The sequence below is a fragment of the Puma concolor genome, chromosome A3 (assembly GCF_028749965.1).
Source record: "Puma concolor isolate L17-30 chromosome A3, mPumCon1.1.hap2, whole genome shotgun sequence".
NCBI lineage: Eukaryota > Metazoa > Chordata > Mammalia > Carnivora > Felidae > Puma > Puma concolor.
The window spans coordinates 79,238,137-79,263,010 of record NC_141669.1 but is presented as its reverse complement, the minus strand read 5'-3'; the positions used below and the strand labels follow the sequence as shown (position 1 = coordinate 79,263,010).

At 37.1% G+C, this 24,874-nt stretch overlaps 1 protein-coding gene across 1 annotated transcript in view; it reads left to right on the top strand.

Moving 5' to 3' along the window:
• The window catches only part of TMEM131 (transmembrane protein 131), a 239,982-nt gene that overhangs the window by 47,449 nt on the left and 167,659 nt on the right, over window positions 1-24,874 (top strand). The window contains exon 2 of the mRNA XM_025932297.2: window positions 13,694-13,755. Within this exon, the coding sequence (XP_025788082.2) occupies window positions 13,694-13,755 (62 nt within the window). The remainder of the gene's footprint in view (window positions 1-13,693; window positions 13,756-24,874) is intronic.

The following is a 24,874-nucleotide window of genomic DNA, read 5'->3' as shown; positions in this document are numbered from 1 at the left end:
AGAAGAAGTGTGAGACTTCAGCTATGTTCTTTTTCAATATGATTTTGACTACTATGGGTTCCTTGCATTTTCTTAAGAATTTCAGGATCAAATTGTCAATTTGGAAAAAAGCAAGCAATTTGGGTAGTATAGGAATCTCAACATTACTAAGTATTGCAGACTATGAACACGAAATGCCTTTCCATTTATTTAGATCTTTAGTTTCTTTCATTGAAGCTTTTTAGTTTAAAGTATACTAGTCTTTCTTACCCTTGGTCGTGGTATATTATCCTCTTTATATGTTGCTGGATGTCATTTGCTTTTTTTTATTGAGGACTCGATAATCCATATTTGTAAGAGATATATTTGTAGTTGCTTCTTTTTGTGATAACTTTATCTGATTTGGTATCATAGTGTTAAGGCCTCTGTTTCCTCCCCTGTTATATTTTGGAGGAGTTTGTGAAATATTGGTGTTAATTCTTTAAATATTTGGTAAATTCATCAGTGAAGCCATCTGTCCGTAGGCTTTTCTTTGTGGGAAGATTTTTTGATTACTAACTCAACCACTTATTATAGGTCCATTCAGATTTTCTATTTAGTCTTGAGTTAATTTCAGTAGTTTGTGTCTTTCTAGATATTTGCCGATTTCATCTTGGCTGTCTACTTTGTCAGTGTGTAGTTGTTCGTAGTTCTTCTCTTATAATCACTTTCCTGTAAGGTTGGTAGGTTCTTTTTATTTTTGTTAAGTCAGCAGTAATGTTTCCTGTTTCATTCATGAGTTTTTGGTTGGTCAGCCTAAGCTGAAGATTTGTCAATTTTGTTAATGTTTTCAAAGAACCAGATTTTTGTTTCATTAAGTTCTCTGTTCTCAGTTTCAATTATTTTCACTCTAACTTATATTATTTCCATCTTTTTACCTGTGTTGGGTTTGGTTTGCTCTTCTTTTTCTAGAAGAAGGCCGATTAGGCTATTAATTTGAGATCTTTGTTTTATTTTAATATAGGCATAAACAGCTATAAAGTTTCTTCTGAGCACTGTTTTCACTGCATTTCATCAGTTTTGGTATTTTGTGCCTTTGTTTTCATTTATTTCAAAATATTTTCTAATTTTTCTTCTGATGTCTTATTTGACACATTGGTTATTTAGGATTGTTTTTGTTTGTTTTTTTCCTCCAAGTTTTTATTTAAATTCTAGCTAGTTACATGCAGTGCAATATTAGTTTCAGGTATGGAATTTAGTGACTCATCATAAGTGCCTCCTTAATCCGCAGCACATATTTACCCCATCCTCCGTCTCCCACCTCCCTCCTTCAGTAACCAGCAGTTTGTTCTCTGTAGTTAAGAGTCTGATTCTTGGTCTGCCTCTCTTTTTTCCCTGTGTTCATTTGTTTTGTTTCTTACATTCCATGTATGAGTTAAATCATATGGTATTTGTCTTTGACTTCTTTCACTTAATTAACACTCTCTGGCTCTATCCATGTTGTTGCAAATGGCAAGATTTCATTTTTTTATGGCTGAGTAATATTCCATTGTGTGTGTATATATACACACACATGTACATACCAACCACATCTTCATTATTCATAAGATTGGTTTTTTGGTTTAAAAAAAATATATGTATATACATATATATATATATATATATATATATATATATATATATATATATATATATTAGAGAGTGAGAGTATGAGTGGAGGAGAGGGGCAGAGGGAGAAGGAGAGAGAATCTTAAGCAGACTCCATGCTCAGCACAGAGCCTGATACAGGTCTTGATCCTACAACCCTGGGATCATGACCTGAACTGAAATCAAGAGTTGGACACTCAACTGACTGAGCCACCCAGGTGCCCCCATAGGATTGTTTTTTGATTTCCACATACATTTTGAGTTTTTCAAATTACTCTGTTATTGATTTCTAATTTTATTCCAGTATGCTTCGATAAGACACTTTGTATGACTTCGATGCCTTTAAAGTTATAACTTGTTTTGCCTAATATATGGTCTGTTGTGGAGAAAGTTCCATGTGCACTTGAGAGTGTGTATTCTGTTGTTGGATGGAGTGTTCTATTGATGTCTTTTAGGTCTAGTTGGCTTCTAGTGTTGTTCAGCTTTCCTCATTTCCATGTTGGTCTTTTGCCTAGGATTTCTACCCATTTTTGAAAGTGGATATTGAATTCTCCAAGGATTATTTTGAATTTATTTCTTCTTTCTTTTTAATCAGTTTTTGCTTCATGTATTGTAGAGCTGTCTTGTTAGGTGCATATACATTTATGTTTACTACAACTTCTTGATAGATTGATCCCTTTATCATTATGAAATGTCTCTTTTCTCTAGTAATAATTTTTGTCATTCTTGCCTTAAAAGTCTATAGTGTTTTTAGTGATTGCCATGGGGACTGACGTCATAATTTATAACATTCTGGTTCAGATTAATACTATGTATTCTTCAAATATTCTTCCTACCCTCTTTGTTCTCTCCTCTTCTGGGATGCCAGTTGTATGTATGTTGGTATTTTGATGGTGTCTCTTAGGTTACTGAGACTTTGTTCATTTTTCTTTTTCTTTTTCTTTTTTTCTTTCTTTCTTTTTTTTTTTTTTTTTTTTAATTTTTAAAGTAATCTCTACACCCAGCTGGGGCTCAAACTCACAACCTTGAGACAAGAGTTGCATGCTCTATTGACAGCCAGCTAGGCACCCCTCTTCATTCTCTTCATTCTTTCTGTTTCTCAGAGCAGATAATTTTAATTGACCTATTTTCAAGTTTGCTGAATTTTTTTCCTCCACTTGTTGAAATATGCAGTTGAGTCCCTGTAATAGTTTTTAAATTTCAGTTATTGGACTTTTCATGCCCAGATTTCTATTTCCTTTTCCTGATTTCTTTTTAGTGGTATTTTCTTTTTTCTTTTTCTTTTTTATTGTTTATTTTTGAGAGAAAGCGACAGAGACAGAGTGCGAGTGTGTGAAGGGCAGAGAGACAAGGAGACACAGAATCTGAAGCAGGCTCCAGGCTCTGAGCTGTCAGCACAGAGCCGGATGTGGGGCTTGAACCCACGAACTGTGAGATCATGACCTGAGCTGAAGTTGGACACTTAACTGACTGAGCCACCCAGGTGCCCCGATTTATTGATATTGTCTATTTGGTGAGAAAACATTCTCATACTTCTCTTAGGCTTTTGTTTTGTTTTGCATATGGTTTCCTTTACTTCTAATTTATTTACAGTAAGTTATGTAACATTTTTGTATAGTAAGTCCTGTGTTTGGACTTTCTTGGGAACAGTATCTATTCGGTGCATTTTTGCCCTGTGTATGGGCCATATTTTGTCTTTTTGTTGTTGTTACATGCTTATAATATTTCATTAAAAACTAGGGAATTTGGGAGCTCCTGGGTGGCAGTCAGTTAAGCATCTGACTTCAGCTCAGGTCATGATCTCACGGTTTGTGAGTTCGAGCCCCGTGTCAGGCTGTGTGCTGACAGCTCAGAGCCTGGAGCCTGCCCCAGATTCTGTCTCCCTCTCTCTCTGCCCCTCTCCCACTCATGCTTTGTCTCTCTGTCTCTCAAAAATAAATAAACTTTTTAAAAAATATTTTAAAAAACTGGGTAATTTCAATTACTGTACTTTTATTTGGTTCTTCTTATAAATTCTATCTCTTTATTAATATTCTCTACTTTGTGAGACATCATTTTCATACTTTCCTTTAGTTCTTTAGCTATGGTTTCCTTTAATTCTTTGAACATTTTTAATACAGCTACCTTAAAGTGTGTGTTTAGTAATTCTAACACCTGACTTTTCTCAGCAACACTTTTTATTGAATACTCCTTTTCCTCAGGAGCATACATGTGCATGTCTTTCAACTTACTGTTGAAAATGGGACATTTAAAGTAATATGTAATTTGGCAACTAACGATCTAGATCTAGGAGGTTTTTTTATTTGTTTTTGAGTCTTTGGGATTTTATGTAGATAATTATGTAAACTGCAGATAGGGACAGTGTTACTTCTTTTCCAATGTATATGTTTTTGTTTCTTTTTCTTGCTTTGTTGTAGTGATTGGAACTTCTAGTACTGTGTTAAGAATAGCAAAAGCTACATCCCTGACATGTTGCCAATCTCGCTCTTTAACTATTAAGTAAGATATTACCTAGAGGTTGAGGTAGTTCTACTCTTCTGTCTTGTTGAGAGTTGAGCGTTTTTGTCACAGTGGGTGTTGGATTTTGTCAGGTACTTTTTCTGTTTCAGTTGATACAGTCAAGTAATTTTTCTTCTTTAGGCTGTTGATAATGGTAAATTACATTGGTTGTTTTTAAATTTTAAGCCAGTCTTGCACAACTTCAATAAATCTCATTGGTCATGATGTGTAATTTTTATACATTGCTGGATTCAATTTGTTAGTATTTTGTTGCACTTTTTTTTGGTCCAAGTTAATGAGACATAGTGTTATAGTTTTTTTTTTGTTTTTTGTTTTTCTAATACTGTTTGGATGAGTTTTTTGGAGAAAAATTAGTAACGTATGTAACACAAAATTCAGTATTAAGCTATTCATAAGTATACAATAGAATAGCATTAATTGCATTTTACTATTGTGCCACCATTATCTATTCCAAAACGTTTTCATAATTTCAGACAGAGACTCAGTAACCATTTAGCAATAACCCACATTCCACCTTACTTCAGCCACTGGTACCTCTAACATACTTCCTGTCTCAATGAATTTGCCTATATTAAATATTTCATGTAAGTGGAATCACAATATTAGTCCTTTTGTGTCGTAATTATTTCACTGAGCATAATGTTTTCAAGGTCCATCATGCTGTAGCGTGTATCAGAACTTCATTCCTAGGGTCGCCTGGGTGGCTAAGTTGGTTAAGCGTCTGACCTCAGCTCAGGTCACGATCTCACGGTCCCATGAGTTCAAGCCCCATGTCGGGCTCTGTGCTGACAGCTCAGAGCCTGGAGCCTGGAGCCTGGTTTGGATTCTGTATTTCCCTCTCTGCCCCTCCCCCATTCATACTCCGTCTCTCTCTCTCAAAAATAAGTAAACATTTAAAAAAAAAAAGAACTTCATTCCTTTTTATGACTGAATAATATTCTATTGTGTTTATAACCATGTTTTATTGGCACATTCATCTGTTGATGGACACTTGGGTTGTTTCTGTTATGTTTGGAGACTTGGGTATTGTTTACATTTTTAATTTAGCAGGCAGTCAGCCTGTCTAGGTTATTATGGAGATTCTTTTGTGAGCTGTGGTTCCAGTAACAGCTTAATTTTCACAGCCTTTACATTGGTATTTTGGTCTGCTCTGGTGCTCCCCCTAATCCCTGCCTGTGCTGGGAAGGGGGAGCATAGTAAGATATACTTGTGTATTTTTTAGTGATTCTCTGTTGCTTGTTCAGAGTAGTTGGTGCTTCTCAGACATTCATTTGAAAGCTTAAGGTTACTGATTTTTTAAGTAAATTAAGCACTTCAGGATAAAATGAAAATTAATTATGGTATTTTAGCATAAAATTTATTTTGGAAATATATGTGCCTCACCATTTTAGGTGTATGATGTGTATCTGGCACATTTGAGTTGCATAAAATTGTATTTTGACTTTTAGTAAACAACGTGAACACAGCCTTTTTTAGGGAGCTGGTAATATTGAATGGTCTTGGTAAAATTAGAATTTGGCATATCTGAATTCTTTTGCACTTTTATTTATTTATTTTTAATGTTTTTATTTTTTTTTTTGAGAGAGAGAAAGACAGAGCACAAGCTGGGGAGGGCAGAAAGAGGCGAAGACACAGAATCTGAAACAGGTTCCAGGATCTGAGCTGTCAGCCCGAGCCCAGCACGGGGCTTGAACTCATGAACCTCAGGATCATTACCTGGGCTGAAGTCAGACACTCAACTGACTGAGCCACCCAGGTGCCCTATCCTTTGCACTTTAATGTGAGAAGATAACTTAGGTGTATATTACGCCTATCAGATAAGAAAATTAATGAGGGGAAAATAAGGTTTCAATAATAAAATATCTTTACAGATGTTCAGTCCAGAGTGTTCAAAATTTTTGTTAGTGAGCATTTGTTGAAGTAAAATACTGAGCAGATGTAGCTTTAAAGAGTTATTAATATCATTAACAGTGGTGAATTCTGAAGTAATAATGCCATGATTTTAACCCATTTTTTAATTTGCCATTTTTCAGACTTTGTGCTAGATGACAGGCAAACCACAAACTAGTTACAGATTGTGGTAAGAGTTAGAATAGGGTAGAGGATAGAGGATAACAGAGAGCTGTCTGGTCAGTCATGGAAAGCCTGCCTCAGGGTTGGCATTTAGGCTGAGATTTGAAGGAGGAGAAGAGACTAGCCATGAGAAGAATATTCCTACCAGGAATATTCCTACCAGGAATAGGACATAGGATTTGGGGGCCCTTCCGAGTCCTGCTTGTGTGGCCTTTTGCTTCCTGGTGATTAAAAAGGTCGCTTATTTAACTAGTCCACCCTCCTAACTTTGTGAGTGAGGAGACCATGAAGGCTAGAAAGTAGAGAATCAATGGTGACAGGCTACCATTCCAATGCCTCACACACACACACACACCCATACACATATGACATATTCTGCTTATTTACATTCATTGTTTTCATGAATTATTTTAGAAGATGTGTGAAAACAGGCAGTTGCAATATTCAGGAAAAGAAATCTCTAGCTAAACAAAAAAAAAGAATAGTAAAGATTTGACTTAAAGGGAAGGTGTTTTTCTTTTGTCATTCATTACTAAATGAAATAGGGAAGTAAAACTCAATTTCTGAACTTCTGTTTTGAAAGTGAGTGATTAAAGACTCACTTTCATGGTGATTTTTACAGTGTAAGGCAATGTGTTTGTTCCTCTCAGACCTCCTGGGGATGTGGGACCTTAAAGGACATCTTATGGAGCCCAGCTACACAGACTGAATGCCTGCAGAATCATAAAAGCCGAGATCTAAATTCCTTTTGTTTATATATCCTTCTTTCCTCACTTTTTATTAGAAATATATGCCTAATTATAGAAATTAGTTTGCTTCAAGGTGCTATCAGTCAAATATATTTTAATGTCAAGTTTATTTATTTATTTATTTTTTCAACATTTAGTTATTTTTGGGACAGAGAGAGACAGAGCATGAACGGGGGAGGGGCAGAGAGAGAGGGAGACACAGAATCGGAAACAGGCTCCAGGCTCTGAGCCATCAGCCCAGAGCCTGACGCGGGGCTCGAACTCACGGACCGCAAGATCGTGACCTGGCTGAAGTCGGACGCTTAACCGACTGTGCCACCCAGGCGCCCCTGTCAAATTTATTTTAAAAGTAAATAGTAATGGGTTTAGAAGCATAGATTCTGGGGTCCTTTTGGTGGAATTTATAGTCTGTCTCTAGTCACTTTTCTTGCTGAGTGACCTCAAGCCTAAACCTCACTGCCTGCTTATCTTAAAATGGAACCTATAATGTCTAGGTCATGGGATTAGTTTGAAGTTTAATAATATAGTGATGATAATTATTAGATGTTATTCTCATTTCTGTTACATTGGATTGCTGTTTGTACTGGGGAGCATTGGGACAGTTTGGGATTCATTTAAAGTGTAAATTTAGGGGCGCCTGGGTGGCGCAGTCGGTTAGGCGTCCGACTTCAGCCAGGTCACGATCTCGCGGTCCGGGAGTTCGTGATTCTGTGTCTCCCTCTCTCTCTGCCCCTCCCCCGTTAGTGCTCTGTCTCTCTCTGTCCCAAAAATAAATAAATGTTGGGAAAAAAAAATTTTTTTTTTTTAAATAAATAAATAAATAAATAAAGTGTAAATTTAGAAGGGCACCTGGGTGGCTCAGTCGGTTAAGTGTCCGACTTCAGCTCAGGTCATGATCTCGCGGTCCGGGAGTTCGAGCCCCGCGTCGGGCTCTGGGCTGACGGCTCAGAGCCTGGAGCCTGCTTCAGATTCTGTGTCTCCTTCTCTCTCTGCCCCTCCCTTGCTCGACTCTGTCTTTCTCAAAAATAAACATTAAAAAATGTTTTTAAATAAATTAAAATTAGGGGGAAAAGTTCTTGGAGTGGAAGTAGCTTGTAAGTTGTGGTTTTGAATCTGGAGATGGGAGAACTTGACTTGCTTTGGTTACTTTTTATATTTTTTTTTTTTTTTCAACGTTTATTTATTTTTGGGACAGAGAGAGACAGAGCATGAACGGGGGAGGGGCAGAGAGAGAGGGAGACACAGAATCGGAAACAGGCTCCAGGCTCTGAGCCATCAGCCCAGAGCCTGACGCGGGGCTCGAACTCCCGGACCGCGAGATCGTGACCTGGCTGAAGTCGGACGCTTAACCGACTGCGCCACCCAGGCGCCCCTACTTTTTATATTTTATAGCCTAACATTGTTAACATGTTAAATGGTTAAGTATTTCTCTAGTGTCAGTTGTGTTTTTCTAGGCATATAATTTGAAGTTATTATAACTGGTCATTTAAAGTGAAATATCTTTTTTTTTTTTTTTTTTTTTTTACTTATGTTTGAGAGTGAGAGAGAGCGAGCAGGGGAGGGGCAGAAAGAGAGGGAGACTCAGAAACTGAAGCAGGGTCCAGGCTCTGAGCTGTCAGCACAGAGCCGGACGCAGGGCTCAAACTCACAAACTGTGAGATAATTACCTGAGCCGAAGTCAGATGCTCAACCAACTGAGCCACCCACGTGCCCCTAAAGTGAAATATCTTAATTTATTTCATGTCTGAGTTGAATGCTATTCATTTCTACATCTTTTAAGGAAAATTGATGATATGTAACACAGTATTTTAATTTCAGGGGCTTTATAAGACAGCTGCTGATATTGTTTTTGACCAAGGTAATTCATGGTTTTTTTTTTTTTTTAAGCTCCTAATTAAAAATGCAATACAGCCAAATTATGTTCCTGCCTTTATCTTTATTTAGTGAAGTTCTCCTCATATTAGCTAAAGGTCTGATCTAGCTTGATGATGGGAAGTTAGGCGGTAGTCATCATATCATAACTAGTAGCTTCCAAATATATCATGTTTCTAGTACCTTCTGTGATGTCTCTCCTGGTCAGATGGGGGCCCCTGAATATGGGGCAACCCTAACGGGTGGAAGCTGGTCGTGGAGGTGGTACAGGAATTCACCCGAGGCAGAACAAAGGAGATAGAAGGTTATTGAGTACATCACAAAGAAGCGGTAGGTAGGACAGCAAAGCAGTCTGCTGGCCAGGAAGCCGTGGTAGGGGGCTGTAGTTAAAGAGGGGAGGGGAGGAGGTATGGGAGCTTACGGAATTTACCTTTTTTGGTGCCTATGCCCTGGTGTAAGTAATCCATTGGTCAGCTAAGTCTTGGGGATGTTTTGAGGTGGGTTGCCTAATGGGCCTGTTTGTATTCAACTAGGGGGTTGAGGGTCACTTTGGACCCTGTTACCTTACTCAGGTTTCCCTTGTTCAAATTGCCTAAATGTGGCTACTTTCTTACTGGTTTCCTCTGCTGATTAACTGGAAAGCTTCAAACTAGGAGCTCCTACTTTTTGTCTCTTCCATTGTAAGCATATGGCTATTCAGTTAATCCTTGTTAGTTCATTGTGCCCTGAGATCAATAAATCTCTCTTAAATGGGAGTATAACAAAAAGATATTTTCTGAGCATCTGAAATTTCAGTTTATGTTAAAAGGTGGAGGAAGGGTTAGAAATGGGGTGGGTGAGCTAGGCAGAGCCTTTTACATTCACAGTATGAATCTGAAACTAACTATAAGCTAGGACTAGATAACAGCCGGAAGGAGATCATTTGCATCAGCGAATGCAAATGCAATACTTACATCTGGGCAAAAAGGTGGGATTTTACTCATGCACTCAGTATTTGGAGTGTTCTCTATGTACTGAAAAGTGATGGGGAATGAGCAGTGGAGCAGGTTGGCACTATGGTTGAAGAGAAGCACAAGAAATGGATGGAGGACAGGACTTTCCCAAAATAAGATCGGGATGTGATTACTAGAACAAGGGAAAAGTGATGCTCAGCAGGCAGGAAATACCATCCAGTTAGGTCATGTAACCTAATTGGCTTGTATCTCACCTTGCTGCTTGGCTTTTAGCTTTAATCATACCGGAAAAGCCAGGTATATGGGATGAAACAGTAAGCTGCTTCCCTGATGAATACCCAAAGACCAACAAAGACGAGTCAGTGAATGTTGTATTAAGCCAAATGAAATATCATTACTTCATGTTTTTAAAGAATAAACTTTTTATTTTATTTTTCAAAGTGTATTTATTTTTTTTAGTAATTTCTACATCCTATATGGGGCTCGAACTCATTACCCCAAGGTCAGGAGTAGCACGTGCTCTTCCAACTGAGCCAGTCAGGTGCCCCCCAAAATAAACTTTTTACTTTAAAATATTTTTAGATTTATGTAAAAATTTTAAAGATAGCACAGGGTTCTTATCCCCCTTACCCTTTTGTCTATTGTTACCTTACATCAATATGGTACTTTTTGTTTTTGTTTTTTGTTTTTTTTTTACAAATAATGAACCAATATTAATACAGGTTATTAACTAAAGCCCATATTTTATTCATATTTCCTTAGTTTTTACCTCATTTCCTTTTTCTTTCCTAGGATCCCATTCAAGATACTGTATCATATTTAGTAGTCATGTCTGCTTAGGCCACACTGGTGTGTTACAATCCTTTAGACTTTCCTTGTTTTCAGTGACCTTGACAGTTTTCAGGAGTACTCGTCATGTATTTTGTAGAATGTTTCTTGTTTGGGATTTGTCTGATGTTTTTCTTATAATGAGATTGGGTTATGTGATTTTGGGAGGAAGACCATAAAGTACCATTTTAAAAAATTATTTTTATTTGTTTTTTTTTAAATGTTTATTTATTTTGAGAGAATGAGCATGCTTGTGCATGTGTGCATGGGGGAGGGCCAGAGAGAGGGAGAGAATCCTACGCAAGCTCCTCCTCACTGTCAGCACAGAGCCCGACATGGGGCTCCATCTCAGGAACCATGAGATCATGACCTGAGCTGAAATCAGGAGTTGGATGCTTAACTGACTGAGCCATCCAGGTGCCCCTTACTTTTATTTATTTATGTTTTTTATTTGAGAGAAAGAGAGAGAGTGTGTGTCTGAATGGGGCAGAGGGAGAGAGAAGAGAGAGAGTGTGTGCGAGAGGGGCGGGGGGGGGGGGGGGGGGGGAGAGAATCTTAAGCAGTCTCTACACTGAGTGTGGAGCCAGACATGGGATTCAATCCCTGACCCTAGGATCATGACCTAAGCCAAAATCACAAGTTGGACACTCAACCAACTGAGCCACTCAGGCACCCCTAAAGTACCATTTTTATTATGTCATATGAAAGGTACATACTGTCAACATGACTTCATCGGAGATGTTGAATTTGATCATCTGACGAGGTAACATTTGTCAGTTTCCTCCACTGTAAAATTACTCTTTTTTCCCTCCTTTTCAAACTGTTTTCTTTGGAAGGAAACACTTTTGTTAAAAAGTTTCCCACATTTGTTAAAGGGTGAGGAGTTACGCTCCATCTTCTAGATACATAAATTGTTCAGAAACCATCCTGGATGGCTTGGTTAAATGTCCAACTTTGGCTCAGGTCATAATCTCGCGGTTCGTGAGTTTGAGCCCTGTGTTGGGCTCTGTGCTGACAGCTTGGAGCCTGGAGCCTGCTTTGGACTCTGTGTCTCCCTCTCTCTCTGCCCCTCCCCTGCTCATGCTGTGTCCCTCTCTCTCTTTCTCTCTCAAAAATAAATAACATTACAAAAAAAATTATAAAAAGAAATCTGCCTGGCAGTTTTGTCTCTTCTCCCAGCTTATTTATTTATATCGGTATGGACTCATGGATATTTGTTTTATACTTTGGGTTATAATCTAACACTGTTTTATTGCTTAAGTTGTTCCAGCTTTGGTCATATCGGAACTCTTTGTCTTAACTCTTTCACTCCTTTGACAAATTCTCATCAGTACATTATTTTTTTGTTATTTTGATGTGTTAGCCCTTTCTCACTTTCTGGCACCATGAGATGCTCCAATTTCATGTTGTATATATCTTGTCCTGGTCCTTAGATTTAGTCATTTCTCTAAGAAGCCTTTGTTCCTTTTACTAGAGAATGGTATTAGAACCCAAGATCTGGATGCTAGGTCTGCACTATGCTACTTGTGTGTTATTACTTCTAGGCCCTCTCAACTGGCAGAGCAAGAAAATATATATGTGTATGTATCTGTAACCTCTGCATGTATACATATTTATAAATATTTCTATATGTAACTCTCTGTATCTATATTAAACTAAACGTGAGTTCATACTGATGTTGTCAACTCAGTTTATTACCACATGGAATATTACAACTTCTTTTCCTTACTTTTGTATAAACTCTTACTCCAGTAGTGACAAGCCAGACTTTCACCATCCATGTATTTAATTGTTCAATTCCCGTATTCCATGTATAGTGGCATCAGAATACTTAACCTAAGCTCCCATGAGAAGTAACTTTATCAACTAGAATATAATGCTTATATACAATTTCTTTCACCATTAGTCTTAGAGATTCCCTCACTTTCACATTACTTATGTCAGCTCCTCCTTCCACTCTAACCCTCCTTCAATGAGGCGGTTTCATACATTTGTAATAGAGTTAAATGGTTTTGTCATATTCTGCATTTCATCGTGGGATCCCCTGATCTCCAAAATGATTTTTTTAATTGCATACATTAGATTCACTCTAAAGTTCTGTTTTGAAGAATGTGTAGTGCTGTGAATCCACTGTTCCAGTGTCATATAGAATCGTTTCACTGCTTTGAAAAATTTCCTTTGCTTCACTTATTCACGTCTTCCTTCCTCTCCCCAAACTTCTAGCAACCATTGGTCTTTTTACCATCTCTATAGTATAACCTTTTCCAGAATGTCATATCCTTGGAATCATACAGTGTGTGGCTTTTTATTTTATTTTTTGTTACTGAATAATATTCTCTTGTAGGATGTACTACAGTTTGTCTATCTACTCATCTATTGAAGGACATCATCTTGATTATGTCCAGTTTTGGGTGGTTATGAATAGAGCTGCTATACAGAATTGCTTGCAGATTTTCATGTGGGCATAAGTTTTCAAATCAGTTGCATAAATACCTGTGAGCACAATCACCAGATTATATGGTGAAAGTTCAGCTTTCTAAATATCGTGTCTTTGCACTATACTCAGTTTCTTGGAACAGAATAATCTCCGCTTGCCATTTTCCATGCCCATTTTCTCTCCAAGTCTCTCTTGACTGATGATGCCAGGTCTTGTCATTGCTATAAAAGAGCAGATGATACAGAACGTCAGCTTATCTTTCTTGGGGGAAGTAGAATCCTCTAATGATCTTTTCCATGTGCTTGTGATATTTTTGGTTAATCTGTCGGTGAAAATAACCAGTTGTATCTAGTTGAATTTGACTGTTTTGTGCTTTCTGGGCGTATAGCAGGAATAGATATTTTGCAAGTGGCTTACACTGCCTATAGGTTGTTAAAAACTGCTTTCTAATTGGGTTGTATTGTTTTATTTTTAAAGCATTTCATAGTTGCTAAAATCCTGAAGTATTGCATTTTCCTCTTTAACCATCACCCTCAAGCAGTACGTTTGTTTGTTTTTTTTTAATGTGGAATTGTATTTATTAACTTTAAGGTAAAAGATATTTAAATGAAATTTATGTTCCTGTAAAGTGATAGTATGTTTTGTTTCCTTCACAGCATTTATTCAGTCGGAGAGCATAATAGAAGTATTACGTTTTGATGATGGAGGACTACTACAGGTAATTTTATTTTAAGTTGAAAAATTATCTCAGTGTCAAACCTTCAATAATATCCGATTGTTATTTACCTTTAAAAAGTGTAACTGATTTCTTTGAAATATATTTTATGAGCTTTATATGCAGATAGGTCAATAGAGTCATTAGTAATAATAAAAGCCTCCTTAGCTATATGAATTACCTTTTAAATTAGATATTTCTGGGGAGTGTTGGAAGGTTAGGTTGGGAGAGTCAGATCAGGAGCAGTGGAATTGGTGGTTAGCGCTATAAGTATGGGTGTCAGACCTCAAAATATTTACCTGGAAGAGGACTTCTCTAGAGTGTAAGTTCTGTAGATGTACATCTATATCACTTTTCTAGTTGCCAGTCTAAGCCACATCTTTAAACATGTTATACCTAAAATTAGAAAGTATAATCTGATGTCCTTCCTTTCAAACCTAGCATAGATATCCCATGAAGCCCATTTTAGTCTTCCTAGCTAAAAACCAGTTCTAGAATTTCACAGCTGAAAGAGGGAGAGTGAAAGCAACTTAACTACCCCTCTGATTTTTATGACTGAGGTGTTTTCTTCCTTCTTCCAAACTTTTATTGTATTTGGTACTTGTCTTATAATACTTACCACTTCTGTGATTATAACATCTGTTTTCAAGTACCATCTATTTGGTAGCATGACATACGGTTTTTCCAAGGTTTAATTTAAGAAAGGTGCTGAAGATCCCATGACTTTATGGTAATGGGGCTGGTGTTAGAATTCTCGTCTCCTCACTCCAGGTGATTGTTTGTCTCTTTCCTACATGGTGCTGCCTATGATGTATTTATTTACTTAATTATAACTAAATACATGACTTAGTTCTGAAAAAATATTCCCTGTAGCTTATAATGATGTCAGGAAACTAAACGTTACATTAAGGCAATATATAAAAAATAATTGTGCTAGAGACCTGAAATAAGATTTCTGTTTACATTTTATCATAAATTTCGATTTCAGACAATAAGCCAAACAAAGAGAGCAAGGAAAAAAGTGATGGGTTATAATGTTCCTTTTCTCTGAAAATAAAGCAAGTAAGTGTTCTGAATGTTAACTTTTTCCTTGCTTCCAAATTTTTAAATAAATATATCATTCATACCTTTACATAACTGATGTTGAGAAACACAGCAGGCAGTGGCTGCATGGTACTTACAAAAAAGTCTTTGTACAGCTTTTTATATTGAAAAACTGAATACAAACTAAAGATATATAATCTCAAATTTTGTAGAGTCACCTTACTAGAAAATGAGCTCGGTCTTGTTATCTGGTTATTTAATCTGTTACAAGGTGAGAGCTTGGAGAACCAATAGGAATGACGGTTTTAAATATCTCCCTTTAGGTGCTTTGTGGGATCTAGATAACAGGCAAATCAGGACTGAATTTTTTGAAAATTCATTTTTCTTTATTGATTAAAGAAGGATCCATATCCTTTAGGAAATAGACACCCACCTAGGTTGCAAGTAGTAATTCATTTTGAAAATTCTGGAGTTTGATTTATATTTTTGTTGGGAGAGGTTGTCAATCCCTATCTAAATGGACTTGGCTATGCAGGAACTTGTGGCCTGGGATGTGATTTCCTCATCCTCTTTGGGTCTGCTGAAATGCTTGGACAAGAGCTTGGTAGAGACCTGAGTTGAGACCTCAGAGTTCTATGGCAAAGGTAATTTTAGACTGGAACAGTATTGAAGGCAGATGGTACCAGTTGGTTACCTCAGCCACAATAAAACCTCACAAAGATTACTGCAGAATGTCTGATACAAAGATGCTATATATATAGTGTATTGTTTGTCCCCAAGTAGCAGAGTATAGACCTTTTTGAATAGATACAAGTGAATAGTTCATTTTAATGTTGAAGAATGTTTCCCAGGAACAACAGTTTTCATGTTGACATGAAAATTCATGTTGTCACTCTTTCTGATGATAATTTGCCAGTAGGTTCAACCATTTCTTGTTTCTTATGGTATGATTGGAACAGATAGTATGTATGTGTAGCAGTCTTATGACAGAATATATATCACGTTTTTTCCAATTAAAACTAACGTAGAGAGAGAGTCAAAGCAACAGCCTTGTTTTGCATTATTTAAAATGAGAATTTTGCCTGAGAGCATTCCTTCTCAGATCATACATTTTATGTTACATTCATGTGGCTTGGCTCTTAGTAACTTTTTAAGCCCTGAAAATTAATTGATGATAAGTCCATAAAAATTGCCAAAACTCATAAAAATTTGCTACAAATTTTGCATTTGCCTTCCTTGTTTTTTAAAGATAAGGGAAATGAGGCTTATAGAAATTAAATAATTTGCTCAGTATTCAATTATGAGAGCAGAAATCCAACATCCAGTAAGTACTCGGCCTGTCTGCTTTCAGAGCTCTTAACACAGCACCATGCATGTGCAGTTCTTCTAGTGCGTTCCCTGGATTACCACTGTTAATACTAGGTTACGATTAGAAATCACAGTAATCACAGAAAAGCCCGCATTTTCTGTCATTGGTGCTTTGGCCATTGCCATTCCTGTTTGGCAAGGCTACTAAGATTTGGTATATAGAATATAGAAGGATGAAACCGTGCCTGAGGGAAACATAGACACTTCTCAACAGAAGACTCATCACCATAGGGTGTGCATGCCAGGTATCTCTAATGATCATTCCAATCCTAACTGATCAGAATGGTTGGCTTTTCCTGACCTGTTCCTTTGATAGATTGAATAACAAAAGATATTTTTAAAAGCCTTAATCTGTTTCCTAATCTAACTTTCTTACAAACAAAGATGAAGCCCAAGGAAAAGCCTAGCTTTTTAATTTATTTATTTTACTGTTCTACCAGAACAGTAAACAGATTTTTAAGATGTTGGGAGGCAAGCTTTCTAACGTTCAAGTTGAAAACACATGCAGAGTTTTGCTTTCTAAAGCTCATAACTATATGGGGTGCCTATATGGGGTGGCTCCAGTCATGTAAGCTCCAACTTCGGTTTAGGTTATGATCTCACGGTTCGTGAATTCAAGCCCCACATCAGGCTCCATGCTGACAGCTCAGACTGGAGCCTGCTTTGGATTCTGTGTCTCCCTCTCTCTCTGCTCCTCCCCTGCCTGTACTCTGTGTTTTTCTCTCTCTCAAAAATAAATAAACATTAAAAAATAGTAATAAATAAACAAATAAATGAAGCAAGCAAGCAAGCTCATAACTATAGTACCACATAATTTTGTTATCTCACTTTGGTCAAGAAACAGAAATACTCTTTTCTGACTGTTCATTGTGTGCTCATTGGTTGTTCTCATAACATCTAGGCATCTATTATCTCAACTCACTACCTGGCTTTCAGGTGCCTAAGGCAGAGGTGGCTAGAATTAGTATTTTTTAAGTACTTGCTGGAGTCTCAGCTAGTTCATTAATTGGCCCAAAATTTCAGTACAAATAAGGAGTACAAGAAGAATAAGAAGCAAGTTTGATTCCAAAGCTCTTAGGCTTTATACTTTCCATTGCTCTGCCTCCTGAAAAGTAACAAGGTTGCCTTAGGGGAAAGATAAATTCCTAAATGCTGTGATTAGAAGACAGTGCAGGTCTAAGAGATCTTTTTATATACACACAATAGGTAATGGGTTCCACTTCTTGTTGTGCCCCAGTATATCAGTTGCAGGACTATGGTTAGTCAGCCAAAGGATCTTTTGTTCATATTACAGAAATAACTCTTTTCCCAATCTTCTCAGAGGACAGTTGAGGGAAAGATTGTGGAAAGTTTGTCTCCTATTCTGTGTTAGGTTGGTTTGGAAAACACTATGGAGATCTTCCTTAACTAGACAGTTATTTGCAACACACGAAAACACCAATTGAATAAATGAGCATATACTTGTTCTTGGATGAACTTACATTTAAAAGATACTAATTTTTAAAGATAGCTATAGTAAAACTTAACAGGAGTTAAAGAGGTTATTGTTACAGAGGTTAGTGGGGAAAACTTTAGCTCCTAGATGACTTTGTTTAGTTTCTGTAACTAAAAGGAGATGAAGCCACTGGAAGCTTTGCAGTCTAGAAGATAAATCATGTTCATTCTAGAGGTGGCCTAGTGTAGGTAATCTTCTAACCACTTAATTAGAGTCGCCTTCCAAAGAGTGTAAAAGATGTCCAAGAATTTGATTATTTCTTTTTCTTTAATTATTTATTGTGAGATATAATTCATACATACATGCATAAAATGTGGGCTTTTTTTCCTCAAAGCCAACACCTGTAAACAACTACCACACTAGTTAAAAACTAAACACTCTCCTGAGTTCCCTCTGAGGCTCTCTCCCAGTCACTATCCCCAAAGTTGCCCATAGTCCTGAAGTTTATGGTAATTTCTTTCCCTAGAAGTCTTACCATCTGAGCATGTGTCTCTAAACACTATGGTTTCATCTGTTTTTTGAACTTCATACAGTTTGTATTCTTTTTTTTTTCCAGCTGCTTTTTCTTGTGTTATGTTTCTAAGATTCTCTGTGCTGTTGAATGTGGCCATAGTTATCCATTTTCATCACTGAATAGTATTGTATTATGTGGATATGCCCCAATATGTATATGTGTGTGTATGTATATATGCATATATATATATGTACGTGTATATATATATAATTTCTGCTGTTGATTGACATTTTACTTGTTTCCAGTTTTGGCTTTTATAAGTAAATGCTGTCTCTTGGTGAACATATATATGCGTTTCTGGTGGAGTTAAGTGCAACTGCTGGGACATAGGGTATTAATCTTCTATTTTAATACATAATACCATGTGGTTTTCCAAAGTGCTTGTTCTAGTGTACAGTCCCATCATCAGGAATTCCTCTACAATACTTCATAATGTTTTTTTTTTTTTAATTATTCTGAAGAGTGGGTAATGGTATCTTTTTGTGGTGATAATTTACAATTCCCTAATTCCTAATAAGGTGGAGCAACTTTGCGTGTTTATTTAACCATTTGGATATCAACTTCTGTGAAATCTAAGTTAAATCTTTTGCCCTTTTTAACTGTTGGGTTGCATATCTTTTTCCTTCTTGTTTTTTAGGAGTTCTTTATAAATTCTGGATACAATTGTGATTATATGTATAAGAAATATCTTTTCCTACTTGTGATCGTCCCTTCCACACATAATGGTGACTTTGATGAACAGAAGTTCTTAGTTTTAATTAATTTTAATTTTATTGTAGTTTAAGCTCTCAGTCTTACACATTACAGTTGATATTTTTTGTGTACCGTTCAAGAAATACTTTCTTATCCACGGTCATAAAAATGTTCTCCTGGGTGGCTCAGTGAGCTAAGTGTCAGACTTCAGCTCAGGTCATGATCTCATGGTTCATGAGTTCGAGGCCTGTGTGGGGCTCTCAGCTGTCAGCGCAGAGCTTGCTTCGGATCCTCAGTCTGCCTCTCTGCCTCTCTCCTCTTTCTCTCAAAACTAAATAAACATTAAAAAAAAAAGGTTTAAAAAATTATTCTCCTGTATTATTGTCTAGAATATAGAAATTTATTGTTTTGCCTTTCACAATTATAGCACTAATTCTAACTGGAATTGATTTTTGTTATTGGTGTGAGGTCAAGGTTTTATTTCTCATATAGATATTCACTTGTCCCAGCACCCTTTATTAACTGTTCCCCAATATTTTTTCCCCAGTATTCTTCAGTGACACTTTATTCATAAGTCAAGTAGGCATGTATGCATGAATCAATTTCTGGGCTCTCTTGCCTGTTCTCATCTCTAAAAGTGGTAATTCATATGGCTCAACATAAAATTTAGAAATACAATTGTTTTTTATATTTTGACTTTTACTCTGCAAAGTAGCTAAATTGCTTATTGATGCTATTAACTTATCTCTAGATGCTCTGAACTAGGTCCATAAACTATCACAATCTGAGGTTAATAATAACATTTTATTTCTAACTTTCCAATCCTTTTACTTTTAAATTCTTTTTTTTTTTCTTGCATTAGTTTACTGGCTACAACCAGCATGATGTTGAATATAAGTGGTATTTAGTAGGCATCTTTGACCCATAACTCATCTCAGATAAACCTTCGGCATTTCACTGTTAAGAATGTTGTTTACTATAGTTTTTCTCCACCCCCACCCCCAGATATCCCTTATCATATGTGTCAGTTGGGGTTCTTAGCAAGATCCTAAGACAGAGTTAGGAGTGCAAGAGATTTATTGAGGGCTAATGCCTTTGAAACATAAGGGAAAGGAAACATGATTGGGCAGGGAGAACCTCAGACAGGGTTGCTATATCTTGGCAAATCACTGGGGAATTGTGGAGTAACGGCTGCTTTTTGGAAGCATATCCAGAGATAGCCAGGCCCTGCTATACCTGCTGGGCCTATTCATTGGCTGGGAGTTGCTCAAAAAGAACTTGGCCTTAACTTAGTCACTACAGTCAAGTACTGCAGTCACAGGCTGATAGCTAGCAGCATTTTTCATGGCTTGGATGGCAAGTTCTTCCTTTTACGGAGATCTGAGCAGTATACAGTAAAACAACTGACTATCAAAGGCAAAGAGATACATTCTAAAACCAACCAGAGAAAAAAAGAAGACCTTCAAAGAACCCAGAATTAGCCTGACAGCTGAATTATAAACTGAAACAATTGGAAGGAAAAAAAAAAATTCAATTAATGAAAAAAATTGAACTAGAATTCTATACCCAGTGAAAATGTTCTTTGTGTGTAAAGAAAAACACAGGCATTTTCAAACACACAAGAACATAGAGAATTTGTCACCAGAAGATTTGCACCAAAGGAAATAATAGAGGATATTCTTCAGCTTGAAGGTAAATTACCTCAGAAGCTTAGAAATGCAAAGGATAAAGAGCATTAAAAATAAAAATATGTGGATAACTAAATGCATATATATTGTGTATAGCAATGATAATAATAGTATCCTGATGAATACAGCATGACAGCATTCTGGTACTACTAATACTAGATCATCAGAAACTTGGCAGCTTTTACCTGGGTCTCTTGGACCTCTAGAAATTGGGACATTTCTTTTGGGACCCAGTTGCCATGATGTGAAAATCCTAAGCCACATGGGGAGCCCCCATATAGTCCTACAGTCAGTGATCCCAGTTGAGTGCCCACCTACCAGCCATCATCCCTTTCCTGCCACTGTGGATGAGCAGCACATTTAAACCTTCAGATGAATCAGCCACAACTTGCATCTGATGGCAGCCATTTGAGTAACATCAAGTGAGATCTAACCAACTGAGTCTAGTTAGCCCAGAAGAATGTGAAGGATAATAATAAAATGCTGTTTTAAGCTGTTAAACTTTGGAGTGTTTTATTATGCACCATTAGATAACCAGAACATCTAATATCATGTAATACCTGGTTGGTCTGTATCCCTTTTCTTCTACCATTTCAAAAATTCTTTTTCATACTTCAGTTATTTAAATCAAGATCCAAACAAGGTCTGTATATTGCGTTTGGTTGATATGTCTCATAAGTCTCTTTTAAGCCATCTCCCTATGCCAATTTTTTGTTGTTGTTGAAGATATTGAATCATTTGTCTATAGGACTTCCTACAACCAGGCTGAACTAATATCATCTTCTTGGTATAATTTAACATACCTCTGTCTTACGGATTTTCTATAAACTTTTAACTAAATATAGAGTCTTGATCAGGTTTAGATTAATTTTTTTTTACCTTGGCAAGAATATTTGAAGTAGTTTTTGTGTAATGAAGAATATGAATGGTCTCTGTCTGTAGGGAGACTTTAAATCTTGGAATATCCTTAGAAGTAAGAGTGTCTTTGTTATTCATGAGCCCTTGGATCACACCTGAGTTAATGCCTAACACGATGACTGAAGATGGGGGTTGGTCACTAGAAAAACTAATTATGTGGTTAGAGGGTTTGGACTTTGAGTCATCCCATCTGCCTCCAAGAACGAGAGGGGGCTAGAAATTGAGTTCAGTCACATAGGTGGCCAGTGATTTAATAAACCATATCTTTGTAATGAAACTCCAATAAAAACTCTGGACACTGAAGCTGTATAGAGCTTCCTTGTTAGTAAGCACATCTGTGTGCCAGGAAAGTGACATACCCTGATTGCATAGAGAGAAGGCACAGAATTTCTGTGTTTGGGGCCCTCCAAGACTTCACCCTATATGTTTCTTTAGAAGAAAACTAGTTTGAGTATAGTTCTGAGTTCTAAGCTTGACGGGGAGGAATCATGGAAACCTCCCAGATCTGTAGTCAGTTGGTTAGAAGTACACATGGCCTCAACTCCCTAGCTTGTGGTTGGTGTATGAAGTAAAGACTGTCTTGTTAGGGACTGTATCCTTTAGCCTGTAGATTCTAAAGCTAACTCGAAGTGATTAGCGTCAGGATTCTATTACAGTCCACCAGTGATACTGTAGTTTTTGTTTTTCATCAGAAGACATGTCATGTCAGGTTGGTTGTTTTAGATTTTTAGGTCACAGATTTTCATATGTAGGTATTTAATGGTTCTGGAAATAAAGTGTTATAACATTACTTCTGTTGCTCTTCTAAGCTGGAAGTTGGGACACTTTATGTAAAGGGCCATGTATTAAATACTTTAGGGTTTGTGTGTGAAATGGTCTGTGTCCCAAGTACTCAAGTTCTGTCATTGTACTATGAGAGCAACCATAGACTGTATACAAGGAATGGGAATAAAAATTACATTTACCAAAACTGGAGCTAGACAGAGGACTCTGGGAAGATGATAGAGTATGAAGTAGCAGGATTCCATCTCCCCATGTAGACAACAGTGGCACTGGTAGAATATGTCTAATGTCTTTTGAAGGCTTGCAACTTTCAGAGGAAGGCTTGGGGGTAAATTGAAGTAAATTTCAGTCCATTTTAGCTCTTAGCACAGAAGCAACTACCTACTCCCACCCTCCAGCCCTGTGGCAGGCAGCTCTGCACACATTCATTGAATAGCTTGTACACAGAGTGCAGGAGCCATGGTGGGCAAAAAAGGAACTTGGAGATTCGTGCCCTGATCATTACCCCTGATCTCAAAGGTGTAGATAAAGGAGGTAGCCATTGTTGTTGCAACTCCATCCATTATTAAAGTTCTCTGCCTGAAGTAACCCAGAAGACTTAAAGGGCTAACAACCTTTTCCCTCCATTTATTTTTCTCTTTTTCCCCTTTTGGGAGCCAGACATTAATGAGCAATTGAGGACATTCAAAGCAATTGCATATATGGGGAAATGATAAAATTACCACAAATGTTCAGGGAATGACCTTAAATTTTGGCCTAGATAGAGCCTACTATAATTAAAAAATCAAAAACAATACAAACAAAACAAAAACAAACAAACCCTAGGAAAGAGGAGAATCTGATGTCCACAGTTACCACATTAGGCTCACATGTCCAGTTTTCAACAGAAAAAATAACAATGTATACAAAGAAATGTGAAAGTATGGCCCATTCATGGGGAAAAATGACAGAAATTGTCTCAAGCAGACTTGATTGCAGATATACTAGACAAAGACTTTTTAACAATTTTTTTAAAGATACTCAAAGACCTAAAGGAAAATGTGTGGAGGAAGTCAAAAAAGTGATGTATAAACAAAATGGAAATATCTGTGAAAAGACAGAAAACTTAAAAAGAGTGACATCATCAAGATGAGGGAGTAGTAAGCCCTACTCTCATTCATCCATAGAAACACAGACATAACAATAATATTGGTATCAAAATACCTTGAGAGAAATTCAGAATTCACCTAAGAAGTTTAAGCACCCAGAGGAGCACAAACTGAGAGCATCCAGATATATACTTAGAAGAAGAACAATATCACTTTACCTACATTAGTTCTTCCACCAAACTCAATACCAAGATCACCTAAGCCAGTAACTTCTTTCACAGTAGAGAAGTGAGATTGGAGTATGCCCCTAGCCTCCCAGCTTCACAGGGCATCCTCAGTGGGGCCAGTTTTTCTCTCACCTATGCTAAGTGCTAAATGAACTATAGAGCCTGATTCCCTAGGACATCTAGGAATGAATGAAAGAGGAGGGCACATGCCTGCAGCCATCACTGCTCTATGAAATTGTGAATAGACACAAGTTTGATTTTTTTTCTCCACAGTAAATGGAAGGAAGCTAAAAGACCCTTATCCCTGGCATTTCAGTGGACCTTCACTCAGTGGAACAGATTTCTATGTTACCTCATAACAAGTACCCAGTGCCCTTGGGCAGCTAAGAACAAGGGAAGGCAAAAGGTATGCCCTTCTAGCCAGCACTGGTCTGTGAGCCTGGGAATATGCATAGAAATGAGGTTCTTCCTTCACAAGGAAGGGTAAAAAGTAAAGGTGTCTTGTTCCCAGCGTATGTTGCACTTCCTGAGGGGTCAGTCTGTATCTTGCTTTGTGTTTAGCACTGCTGACTGTGTTTAGAACTGGAAGAAGAAGTTGCTTCTTCAAATGTGCAGACAACAAGCAAACCTACAAGAATCATGAAGAATGAAGAAAACAAACACAGAGAAGGAAAACAAATCTCCATTAACCAACCTGAAAGAAATAGAATTCTGTGGAAATCCTGGCAGTGAGTTCAAAATAATCAATTTAACTTTAAAAAGCTCATTTACAAGAGAACACAGGTAAACAACTAAACAAAATTAGGAAAATGATACATGAACAAAATGAGATTCAACAGAGATAGAAACAAATAAAAAGACCCAAAAACACAGGAGTTGAAGAGTACAATAACTGAACTGAAAAATTTATTCGAGGGGTTCAAAAGCAGATTTTTTCAAGCAGAAGAAAGAATGAGCAAACATGAAGATGAGTTATTTGGAATTATCTAGGAAGAGGAGCAAAAAGAAGAAAGAATGAAAAAAGAGTGAAGAAAGCCTATAGGAATTATGGGACTCCATCAAGTGAACCAATATATTATATATTTTATTTATGTGTAGCAGGAGTTCCAGATCAGGAAGGAGGGGGAAGGTGGCTAGAAAGCCTATTTAAAGAAATGACTAAAAAGTTACCAAATCTTGGGAGGGAAGTGGGCATCCAGATTCATAAAGACCCCAGGATTCCAGATGGATTAAATTTAAAGAGATCTACCCTGAAACACATTATATCAAATTGTCAAAGAGAGTTGTGAAAGCAGCAAGAGAAA